The sequence below is a fragment of the Lutra lutra genome, chromosome 2 (genome assembly GCF_902655055.1).
Source record: "Lutra lutra chromosome 2, mLutLut1.2, whole genome shotgun sequence".
Classification (NCBI taxonomy): domain Eukaryota; kingdom Metazoa; phylum Chordata; class Mammalia; order Carnivora; family Mustelidae; genus Lutra; species Lutra lutra.
In genome coordinates, this window is record NC_062279.1 from 65,828,401 (window position 1) to 65,841,489 (window position 13,089).

At 34.8% G+C, this 13,089-nt stretch overlaps 1 protein-coding gene across 4 annotated transcripts in view; it reads right to left on the reverse strand.

The window, feature by feature from the left end:
* The window catches only part of IQCM (IQ motif containing M), a 486,594-nt gene that overhangs the window by 206,250 nt on the left and 267,255 nt on the right, over positions 1-13,089 (reverse strand). For all 4 annotated transcript variants that reach the window (XM_047717609.1, XM_047717608.1, XM_047717606.1 and 1 more), the window contains one exon: positions 7,665-7,863. In XM_047717609.1, coding sequence (XP_047573565.1) covers positions 7,665-7,863 — 199 coding nt within the window. The remainder of the gene's footprint in view (positions 1-7,664; positions 7,864-13,089) is intronic.

The following is a 13,089-nucleotide window of genomic DNA, read 5'->3' on the forward strand; positions in this document are numbered from 1 at the left end:
AGACAAGAAGCACAAAAATTGAGGAATTGTTCTTGACTCCTCTCTCTTCCTTATCTTTAAATCCATTCAAACCCATTCTGTTCAATGTCACCTGTGCTATGGGGACCAAGATTGGGCTCCAGGATTTTCTTATTTTTTGTGTGTGTGTTTTGAGATAATGGGAGGAAATCCATACTTTATCAAATTTTCAAAGTGTTCTGTGACCTCCAAAAGGTTAAAGAACACTGGTTTATGCATAGTCTATTGCTATGGTAACCTTAATACTCGGATTTTTCAGAACTATTCCAAGTTTATTTATTCAACAAATATTTATTCAAAGACGATTGATTTTCAACACTTTCTTGTTGCAAACATGAGCTCTTCAAGTGCCCTAGAATTTCAGTATTTTGGGCAAATAGCAAATGAATATATTAATTTAAGACTGAAATTTAAAATTTTAAATTATAAATATTCAGAGAAAAAATACTGAAATTATGTAAAAGCTCAGAGGAATCACAATGAGAAAAAAGTACTATTTTTATACCTTAACTGTTTTTTTAATATCACTATTACTTATTCCTAAATACATGCAAACAAACAACACAGAGTTTTTAAAAGGTAAAGAACACTTCGAAAGGTGGAAATAAATAACACTGACAGTCAAATGCAATGACATCTGTGGTACCCTTATGACTGATATGATAGTTCAGTGGTGCTTCATTATTTCTAAATAAACCCAAACTGGAGTATTTCACAGGAAATTATGGAAGTTGTATGGTCTCTTGAGGTAATTCAAAGAGACTTTCTAGTAGACACTGTCTACAACTACCAGCTCTGAAGTGGCAGCCAAACAATATGACCATGGAAGTTTTCTAGCAGAGGGATTGCCATGGTGCTGACAATTACCCAGTGATTTGTTGTGCAGCTGCTAGAGCAGAAAGACTATCAAGAATTCCCCAAAAAACAACCCTGCACATAGGCACAGTCCTGGAACCTGACAATGTATGCATTACAAGCCTCCTGCACTAGCTGTTCAATGGTAGACAAAACAACATTAACCATACAAACAAAGCAGCCATTCAACATAAAAAGCACCATACCAGTGATAGAATAAAAAAGCAAAGGAACGATCATAAAAATTTTATAACCAAATCAAAGTCAATAATCTAGTTTATATTGGCCCCAACTCTGTGAACATGCTTCCCATTCTTTTCATTTAAAATTCTACCTCTACATAGAAATTCAACATTTCTTTGTCAATATCTCCTTTTCACCATGATTTTGGGCCCATTCTTGGTTTCTAAGTTTACTGGGCTTGTTTTTCTCCCAGAGGTGATTGATGACTCTACAATTCTCTTCAATAGCAGAAAATGATATAATTAAATTAAATCATAATATAAATGCACAATCATACATATATCATATACATGTAATACATAATATATATTATATAATATATACTGTTTCATATATTAAATACATACATCCACATTATTTCTCTTTATATATGAAAGAGAATCATTAGAGTACCCTGATAAATTTCTATAACTGTATTTTGTTGAATTAATTCATCCATTCAGTAGATATTTGTTGAATACTTACCATGTACCAAGCATTATTCTAGCCTTTTGAACACAGAAGCAAACAAAACAGAAACCATGTAAACGTAAAGAAATAACTAAGTAAAAAAGAAAAAAGCAGAAAAAAGTGCAAATAGTTAAAATAATAGGATAGTGTATTGTGTGTCAAAAAACAACGTGGTGCTAAAAATTTGAAGATAACAAGTATGTACTCCCAAATAGGTCATTTATTGGTATTGCTTATGACAGACATGTAAATAAAAGATCATAATATAGATAACATGAGCAAAATAATGACCAAAAGAATAGAGAAATCATTTCTGCTTGATGGACCAGGGACAATGTCTTAGCACATATAATTTTAAAAAGATCTTGAAAGATGAGTTGGAGTTTATCCAAAGATTAGGGAGGAAGAGTATTCCAGCTTAAGAGAATAGCATTAAAACATAGGATATAATAGGAAAAAATAAAGAATTGGGGCTTTGTTAGAGCACAGGGCATTAGTGAGAAAGTATCATGGGATGAAGATGGACGGTGGGCAAGTGCCAGACCAGGGAGGTCATGTGTATTATGTTAGAGAATTCATACTTTCTTCTATAAGCAATATAGGGCCATTAAAAGAATATAAGAAATGGAATAAGGCAATCAGAGTGAAATTTTCTTAATTGCATATATAACAGATTAGGAGGTAGGCAGCAAGGAGAATAATTAGGAGACAAGTGTAGTTCTCCATGTGAAGGTTGATAAATAGAACCTCTCGTAAGAAACAAAGAGAGGAAGAGCAACACAGAAATGTTATGGTGACAATCAACTGAATAAGGAAGTGAGGAATTTGAAAAAGTCTAAGAAAACTCCAGGTATAATTTGGACAATGAGTGGTGGAATAATTCATCAATATAGGTAGGGCCGAGGGGTGGTCCAAGATGTTGGCATAGGAAGATCCTGATCTTACCTCTTCCTACAAACGCACCAAACCTATAGCTACATGTGAACAATTTCCTCTGAAAAAGAAAACTAGCAGAACTGTTCCTCACAACAAAGGATAAAAAGACCATATAGAGATGGGTAGGAAAACCAACAGGGCTTACATTCAAAGGAGACAAAGGCTGTAGGGAACTGAGTTTCTCTTTTTAAAAGGTTCGGCTATAGTCTCACTAATCCCAGGACCCAGCACAAAAGTAAGTTTGAAAAGCACCTGGACTACATGTGAAGGGAATTCATTTGCTAGTCTTAAGACAAGGGGCAGGGGACAGCTGGGACTCTCTTCAGAGATGGACACACTAGCAAATGCCATTTTGTACTCTCTCCAACCTGGCTAGCACAGGCAGGTATGTGCAGATTTAGTGCTAACCTGTTGCCTTGCTAAGGCTGGCACGGGTGAATGGTGGTGACACTGGCTGGGGCCCATGTGTGTGATCACATGTGTGTGTGTCACATGTGTGTGTCACAACATTCTCCCTGTCCCTTGCTAAAGCCTGTGACCTGGCTGGGGCCAGCAAGTGCAAGTGATCATGACATTCTCCCACTCTCTTGCTAAAGCTAGCAGGCACACACAAACAAAACGTTCTCCTACTACATCTCTAAGGCCACAGCCATATGCAAACAAAGAATTTTCCCACAGCCTTGCTGAAGCCAGTGAGTGTGCCCTGCCCCCTACACTCTTCACGTGCCTTGCTAAAGTCAGAGGGTGTGCACAATCCACACAGATGATGCTTGTTGGTTGCCTGGCCCTAGTGGTCAAGAGAGTTCATGTTCTTAGGCTGTACAGTACTTCCATTGGAAAGAGCTCTTGGCAAACTACCTCCCACAGAACCACAGTCAGCAGACTGAAATACACCCCCAGTTTTCCTGTAGAAACAGGACTCTGTGACTTACTTGTCACAGAGCTTCAGTCTAAAGGATAGGCTTCAGGTTTGCAACACACCTAGAGTCTACAGAAGCACTCTCAGGGAATGTAAGCTTGGCGACATCAGCCTTGCATACTTCTTGGACTCTCTATTCCTCAACAATAATTCCCAGAAAAGAAGATTATATATTTATTCACCTGGAGCCCCAAATTTTGCAACTATCACTCAGAGGAATTCTCTAGATTTTCTGATCTGGAGGTCAGTAGGATTTACAGTTGTAGCCCCACAGGACTGTATAATTGAATATTTTTAAAGCTACTGCCTGAGGGTCTGGCTTCCAGTCAGCCTGAAACCTGGTACTAAATGAGATCCCTCTCCTTGGGACACTGGCAGGACTTGGCACACCTCAGTAATAGGGACCTATCAAAAATTAATCAGGCTGCTTACACAATCATAAAGGTTCAAGAAACAACTAAGAGCTAAAGCAAGGTTGAATGAGAAGTTTTATCACCTACACAAGGCTAAAGGTAACTGTTTCACTTAATACACAGAAATAAACATAGAGTAAGTAAAATGAGGAAACAGATGAAAACAAATAAAACAGATGTTCCAAATAAACACAAAATAAAACCTCAGAAAAAGACCTAAATGAAACAGAGTTAAGGCATGGTCCCTCTATACCCATTTTATTGAGAGTTTTTATCATAAGTGAACATTGAATTTCATCAAATTCCTCTTCTACATCTACTGAAATAATCATGTGATTTTTACCTCCATTTTGTTAATGTGGTGCTTCATATTGATTGATTTATGGATGTTGAAACATTTTTGCACCCCTGGAATAAAGTTCACTTGGTCATGGTATATGATCATCTTAATGTACTATTGAATTCAGTTTCGTAGTATTTTGTTGAGGAATATGGTATCTGTGTTCATCAGGGACACTGACCTGTGATTCTTTTTTTTTTCCCTTCTCTTCTCTCTTTTTTTCTTTTCTTTTTTCTTTCTTTCTTTCTTTCTTTTGGCGATGTCCTTCTCTGACTTTGGTATCAATATCAGGGTAGTACTGGCCTCATAAAATGAGTTTGGAAGTGTTCATTCTTTCAATTTTTTGGAAGCATTTGAGAAACACTATTACTGTATATTTAATACCTATACTTCTCAAACTCTTACCAAAAAACAGAAAGAATGAACACTTCCAAACTCATTTTATGAGGCCAGTACTACCCTGATACCAAAGTCAGAGAAGGAGAAAGAAGGAAGGAAGGAAGGAAGGAGGAAGGGAGGAAGGGGGAGAAGGGAAGGGAGGAGAGAAGTGGAGAGGAGAGGAGAGGGAAAGAAAAGAGAAAGAAAAAAGGAAAGGAAAGGAAAGGAAAGAAAAGAAAAAAAGAAAAGAGAAGAAATCACAGACCAGAGTCCCTGATGAACACAGATACCATAATCCTCAACAAAATATTAGGAACCTGAGTTCAACAGTACATTAAGATGTTCATATACCATGATCAAGTGAACTTTATTCCAGGGGTGCAAGAATGTTACAACATCCATAAATCAATCAATATGATGCACCATATTAAGGAAATGAAGGTAAAGATCACATGATCACTTCAGTAGATGTAGAAGAAGAATTTGATAAAATTCAACACTCACTTATGATAAAAACTCTCAATAAAATGGGTATAGAGGGACCATAACTCAACTAATAAAAAGGCCATATATAACATACTTAGAGCTAACATCATACTCAGTAATGAAAAGCCAAAACCTTTTCCTCTAAGATCAGGAACAAAACAAAGATGCCCACTCTCACCACTTTTATTCAACACTGTATTGGGAGTCCTAGACACAGTAATTAGGGGGGAAAAAAGGAAATAAAAGGCTTCCAAAATGGAAAAGAAGAAATAAAATCATCACTATTTGCAGATGACATGATACTACATGTAAAAAAACACAGACTCAACCAAAATACTATTAGGTTTAATAAATGAATTCAGTAAAGTTGTAGGCTATAAAATCAATATATAGAAATATGTTTCTTTATAGTAATAACAAGCTATCAGAAAGAGAAATTTAAAAAAGAATCTTATTTACTAGTGCATCCAAAAGAATACAATACCTAGAAATAAATTTAACCAAAGAGATAAAAGAACTGTATTTTAACAACTAAAAGACACTGATGAAAAAAATCAAATATGATTAAATATAAAAACATAGTATGCTCATGGACTGGAAGAATTAATATTGTTTTTTGGTTGTAGTTTACTATGTTATGTCAGTCACCACACAGTATACCATTAGTTTTTTTTTTTTGTAGTATTAAGATGTCCATACTCCCAAAGTCATCTGCAAATTCACTGCAACCCTTATAAAAACAACAGTAGCATATTTTTACAGAATTAGAATAAACTAAAATTTGTATGAAATCAAACCAACTCCAAATACAAAGACAATCTCGTAAAAGAAGAACAAAACTGGAGGTATCATGTTCTAGGATTTCAAACTATGCTACAAAGCAACAGTGACCAAAACAGACATATAGATCAATGGAAGAGAACAGACAGCCCAGAAATAAACCCTCACTTATAAAGTCAAGTAATCTATGATAATAGAGGTAAGAATATACAATGAGGAAAAGACAGTCTCGTCAATAAATGATGTTAAAACTGGACAGCTACATGCCAAAGAATGATACTGGTTCACTTTATTATACACAAACAAGAATAAACTCAAAATGTATTAATGGCTTAAATGAGTCCTTAAAACATAAAGCTCTTAGAAGAGAACACAGGTAGTAAGCTCTTGAACATTGGTCTTAGCAGTAATTTTTTTAGATCCGTCTCCTCAGGCAAGGACAACAAGAGCAAAAATAAACAAATATGACTATCTCCAACTAAAAAGGTGTTGCACAGGAAAAGGAACCATCAGCAAAATGAAAAAACAACCTAATGAATGGCATAAATTATTTGCAAATGACATATTAGATAAGGAGTTGACATTCAAAATATATAAAGAACTCATAAAACTAAATATTCTTAAAAATCCAATTAAAATATAGGCAAAGTTGTTTTCCCAAAGAAGACATACAGATGCCAATAGGTACATGAAAAGCTGCTCAATATCACTAACCATCAAGTAAATGCAAATTGAAACCACAATAAGATATCACCTCACATGTGTCATAATGGCTACTGTCAAAAAGATAAGTAATAACAAGTATTGGTGAGGATGTGGAGGAAGGATGTGCATTATTGGCAGGAATGTAAATTGATACAGGTACTATGGAAAACAGTACGAATGTTCCTCAAAAAATTAAAAACAGAACTACTATACAATCTAGCAATTCCACTCTTGGTATTTTTTGAAGAAAATTAAAACACTAATTCAAAGATATATGCACCTTTATGTTCAATGCAGCTTTATTTACAATAGCCAGGATATGGAAGCCACCTAAATGTCCATCAATAGATGAGTGGATAAAGATGTGATAGATGATGGTAGATAGATAGATAAATAGATAGGTAGATGATAGATAGATATATAGATAGATAATAGATACATGATAGATAGATACGATGGAATACAATTCAGCCTTAAAAAGGAATGAGATCTTGCCATTTTCAACATGGATGGATCTAGAGGGTATTATGCTGAAATAAGTGAAATAAGTCAGGCAGAGAAAGACAAATATTATATGATTTCACTTACATGTGGAATCTATAACAAAACAAATGAACTAACAAAACAAACCATAAACATACTCATAGATCAAAGAATTAATGGTTGTCAGACAAAATAGATCCTAGATATTTATTTTTAAAAAGTTAAGATTGTTGCTTATGCAAGTTGCTCAGGGGTGATGTGTGTGTGTGTGTGTGTGTGTCTATAATTCTTTTTGAGTTGAATATGTATGCTATACAAGAGTATCTAGGAGTGTGGGAAGTGGAAGAAAATTGTTTTATATGGACAATAAACAGCAAAAAGGTGAAACAAAATTAGTGAAAGAACAGGTGGTCCTGACTTTAGAATAAAAGTGGACCCAGAACTATTGGATCAAGAATACACTGGGCCTTTTGTTCAGATTCTCCGGTTTGACCAAATCTGAAACTGTCAGCAAAGTAGATAATTCGTAACATTTTCTCAATGAAAAGAATGTAGTCAGAACTTTATCATAGATACATTGACCAGATTATTCAAAACTTGATTAATTTAATATCTACATAAGAAAATTTGTGCACATTGTATTTAACACATGCTTTACCTTGATCATTATTCTCTGCAATCTTTTGCGTTCAAGCCATCCTCTGACATAGGCTTGCATGATGGTGATCATTCTAACTACTTTTTTGTTATTTATGAGTTTGGTCCTTTCCCGGAACACTTGGAAAATTTCTATGTGTGGTCCAATCCTTTTAACTTTATTGTCGAGTTTGCCACTTTTACTTAGAATAGACTTCAGCCTAAAAATAAAACATAAAAGTTTCTTACTATAGTTAATAAGAAAATAATCACATCTGAAAAGTCTTAAATTCATTTCAATCATAAATGTATTAAAATAGGGAATGTATTATAATTTGTACATAGATTTCATATACATCACCTGGACATGCCAATAGGACTCTCCAAAGAAGTTTGAATATGCCAGAATCAATATAACATATTTAAAATGAACCTTGTAAAGAAAGGAAATCCAAAAGGAAGCAAATTTGTCAAAGCTTATCTGTAACTACTCAAAAGTCGGATATAATATTTAAGGAACAAAATATTTTCATATGACAAAGGAGGTTAGTCAAAATAACTTTCCTATCTCAGAAGCTATTTATAATTGAAAACTACATCAAAATAATTTGGCACTGATACTCTGCTTACCAATCATCTGAAAAATGATCTTAACAAAGGCTCTCAATTCAAATGAACAGTGATATGTTGTTAAGGTCATGGACTATGGGATCACAGGAGCAGGCAACTATAATGGAAACCATGACAAGCCCTGACATACTGATGTGGATGGCCCTTGAATTGATGATAAATATATGAGAATACTACAGACTTTCTACTATAGACAGACAGACTGCAATCTTGGTAATCTTGTGTCTGCTTTTTTCATTTATACATGTTTTATTTTTTAATATGGTAGTCAGTTTTTTCTAAGCCATCCAAAGGTCAAAGGCTAGTTTCCTTGCAACCTTTAGCATATAAAACATTCTTTTTTTCTTCTTAATTTCTTTTGTTTCTGTAAGTTTCACAGCTGAAATTCCAAGGAGATTCCCAGATCTATTCAAACACCAGAACTGGGTCTTTCCCTAAAAAAGTGACTGTATATAGATCTCTGGATCCTAGGCCCAACTTTCTTGATTCTCAGAGTGAGTATCATGGCTCTGTTTCTGCATTTTTTTCCCCCTCTGAGTTTACTCTGATGTCTAAAGTAGGCTGGTTCTCAAGGAGTCCTGTTCTACTTTGTACAAACGACATTACTTTTCTTTCCTTGGTGACTGAAATGTTGGGAGTCTGATTTTGATTATTTCACTAGCCATCTACTCTCTGTTTGGTGGTAGATGGTGGATGACAGAGAATCCCAGCTCAGTCTTTTTCATTTCTCTTTATTGTGAGTCTTGAAGCTTATGATATGCCTTGTATTACATGTTGTTTGAATACCAGTAAAGCCAAAAATATTTGAGACAATTTTGTTCCCACTGGAATGAAGATCAGCTCCATATCAAGAGACTTTCATAACAAGTATTCCTTAGAGAACTTTTTCCTACTCCCAAGTAACCGCAACTGAGGAGAGAAATTTGCTCAGGAGCAGAAAACTGTGTTCCACATTTATTTTTAACCTATAGCTAAAGATGTAGAACTAAGGCTATTCATTCTCTTTGAACTTGTGTGTATAAATGAAAAAAAGTCCTTACTCTCCTTGCAAAGGAAAAGTTAACTTTGTACAATGTTCTTGTAACTGTAGCTCTTTTCTATGACTGGTTCTTTCTCTCATCCTCTCTCCTGAGAAAACTTTTTTAGATTGAGTCAAAACTATATGATTTTGTGTTCTGGAGAAATATTCTACTTAGACAAAGCTACCAGAAAAGGCAAAGAAAATAATGGAAAACATTCAGTTTGTTTGTTTAAATTAAAATTGATTTTGAATAGCTTAGAAGAGAGCTCGGCCTTCTAAGAGGATTCTTGTTTGGTTAATATATCAATTTTTATGAATGGGTCTTGATGTATGAAATAAACTGGCAATGAATATAAAATGTTCATGATTACTTCTGCTGTCCGGAGTTTCAAGACCTATAGTGAAATACAACAAAATTTGAGTTCCTGACTTTTTCTCCTTTCTCTCAGAAGAATAAGAGAACTGTTGTAGAAATACCCAAGTCAGCCAAGTTTATATCTTAAGTTCCATGTTTTAACAAGAAGAGAGAAACAAATCTTAAAGAGCTATGTATGACTGTAAAGTGATGTGTTATGTGGATTATTGAAGCACGAGAGCTCTGCTCATCTCTTACGTTGCCTTGAATGTAACAGAGTCCTTAGCCAAAGTATGTGAAAAGTGAAAGGGGTGTGTGTGTGTGTGTGTGTGTGTGTGCATGCACGTGTGTGAGAGAGAGAGAGAGAGAGAAAGAGAGAGAGAGAGAGAGAATTGAAATTGGTTATTTTGGTTAAAACCTATAGTTAATATGAGTAATTAGAACTGTATTAAGTAAAAGAGTAATGAAGAAATGCAAACATGTTTATACAATGATGGATGTGTACTGTCTGTTTTTTTATCAACTTAAAAAGAAAAAAGTTTTATCTTAAGCCTTAGACATATGGACTCTGATCAATAGTACCTGTCTAAATAATTGGAAGGCTAAGAATAACAGAAAGGGAAATTTGAGGTTGAAGAATAATTTATAGAAGGCTTGATGTAAAGTGAATTATATTTACAAATAATGGATGTGAAAAAAGCTATAAAATATATCAAATTTTGATCAAGTTAAGTCAATTTTGATGAGCTTAACCATAAAATAGAGAAATGCTCATCAATCTTTGACTACAAAATATTATTTAAGTGGTATACAAAAAAAGTAAGATTAGAATTTGATTTACTTTCTGCTAAACTGACAGACTGAGTTTTGAATCCACAGTCTGCTCTTAATTTAACAAAGGGAAAATCATTTAGTGCCTTCAATATAGCTTTCCTGGACAACAGAAGTTACCTATGTGACAAAAATATTCCCTTTATCATAATTATCTTTTTTTTTCTTTCTAGTCTGCTTCTTGTGAAATCTGGTATTCCTAATTTTTAATGTTACTGAGGCTGTGTTATATTTTTTTTGTACTCTAAAGGCACCTATGACTTTTGCTTATACTTTGGCTCCTCTAACAATTCTTTCCATATTGTTTTCTCCAGGTTCAAACCCCAAACTTAAAAACAAACTATTATGACATATTTTAAACTATCTTTTGGGTGTTCCAGATGGCTGCAAGACCACACCAAAGATTTTCTTCTTCACTATATAAAAGGAGGGATGCTAAAAATGGTAAAGTATGTCTAACATAGTTATAGAAATGAACCAAAGATGATTCCTGCACATTGGCCCCTATGTTGTTTACTTCTTACATCAGGCTAGCACTTGAAAGCCTGTTGGCTCCAAACCTAAAATTCTTAGACATCCAGTTGTTTTAAATATCTCCCAAAAAAGTATAGTTTCAGCCATTTAGAGTCTACCTGCTTTGCATACCACACAAAACTGCAACCAACATGTGCTAGCCATAGATAAGATAAACCTTAGGGCTATAAAAGACCCCAACCAACTACAGATCAGAACTCTCTGATCCAGAGACTCCCCATCTTGCTGCTGAGTGACCTACCCAGATATGTAACCCTTCTCTTTGACTTCCCTTTCCTGTGGGAGTTCCCTAGCCCTTTTTCCCTCCTGGGTGGTAGTTCTATGTCATCATCTCTGGAAGGTTTTCTGCTATGAGACACATCCCCTCTCAGGCAAACCAGTCCATATGATGCCCAAATATAGCTTGCTATGTGCTAATACCACCTCATAGGCATAACTTTTCCTTGATTAGCCCCAAGATCCTTGAACTCACTGCAATTATCCATAGGTTTATTTAAGTGAGTACTATTTTGAGACCTGTCCTATTTACCAAAGTTCAAAATATGAAAAGAGGTAACTAATTTAAAAAAAAAGTTCTGCCACCTTAAATTAAATATATAGCAACCAAAACATTATTAATATAAATGTATCAGAAGCATCCTGTGCTAAGTTGCTTGCATTGATGGTCAATTAATGCTTCCTTATATCCCTATCTTCACAATGCGATTTTACAGCCCCACGCATCCAGAGGTAGAATCTTTTCACACACCTATGAATGTGGGTTGGCCTTGTGAATTGCTTTGGCCAAAAGAACCCAATGGAAGCGATGTTCTAGTTTTCAGCATGTGCTTGCCAAGCCTTGAACAGTTCCATTCTCTGAACCCTACATCTACTGGAGAACAAACCAGCAAGCCTCTTAAGGATGAGAGACCACATGGAGAATAGACAAGTTGTACCCATTCAAGTGAACCTCGGTGGCATCATCTGAGTTGAGACTAGATTATCAGAATTGCCTCATGAGAAACAATATTTGTTGTTTTAAGCCACTAAGTCTTATGATATTATTATAACAATAGATAACTGATACACATATTTATGTTTTTACCGAAAAGTTAATGCAATAATAATCAAATACATTTTTATTTTTTTAAAGATTGTATTTATTTATTTAATACAGAGAGAAGGAGGGGAGAGAGCAAACACAAGTCAGGAGAGCAGCAGGCAGAGCGAGAAGCAGGCTTCCTGCTGAGTGGGGAGCCCAATGAGGGGGCTCTATCCCAGGACCCTGAGATAATGACCTGAACTGAAGGCAGCCACTTAACTGACTTAGCCACCCAGATGCCCCTCAAATTGATTTTTAAGGAGATGTATTTCAGAGATAAATTATCTCCATTGAGTAGTAATACTCATGATGAACATTTTATGGATAAATTTTTTAAAAACTTAGTTTATCAGTGCCCTCACTGTGAATAATATGTTCTTATTTCAAGGTGATCAATGACTAAATCCTTATGGAATTAATATGTATGTCCTCAATAAAAGATTCCATTCCTCTCCACTCTGGTATTGTTGGTTGTTACATCAAATATATACTAAGTATACCTCTTTAAGTCCTATCTTCAACAGGTGGCTTCTACCTTTCTCTCATACTTGCCCAAAGACCCTAATACAAATTGTAGCTCAAAAATTATGTCTTCGGAAAGAAATATCAAAAGAATGATAGTCTTATAAAAAATGCATTTTCCTAACAATTTCTAGTAGAAGGAAAAGACTTATGACTACAGGCTTCTCAATTTAAAGTGATATCATAAATATGAACCTACTGCGTGGCTCTTTTCATCCATAAACAGACAATTTTGGGGAGGTAGCCTGCTTAATCCAAGATGAGCAGAATAAGAATTAATTATCTTGTACTGAATAAATGAATTAAATTAAGATAAATATTAATTATTGATTAAAAATATGAAAAAATGTTTTCTTTATAAGGATCCACTTACAAATTTCAATTTACTTAGCATTACTTGTACAAACTAGAATGAAACATCCTTTAAATGGCACATGAATGGTTCCAAATAACCCATCAGAACTAGAGGGGGA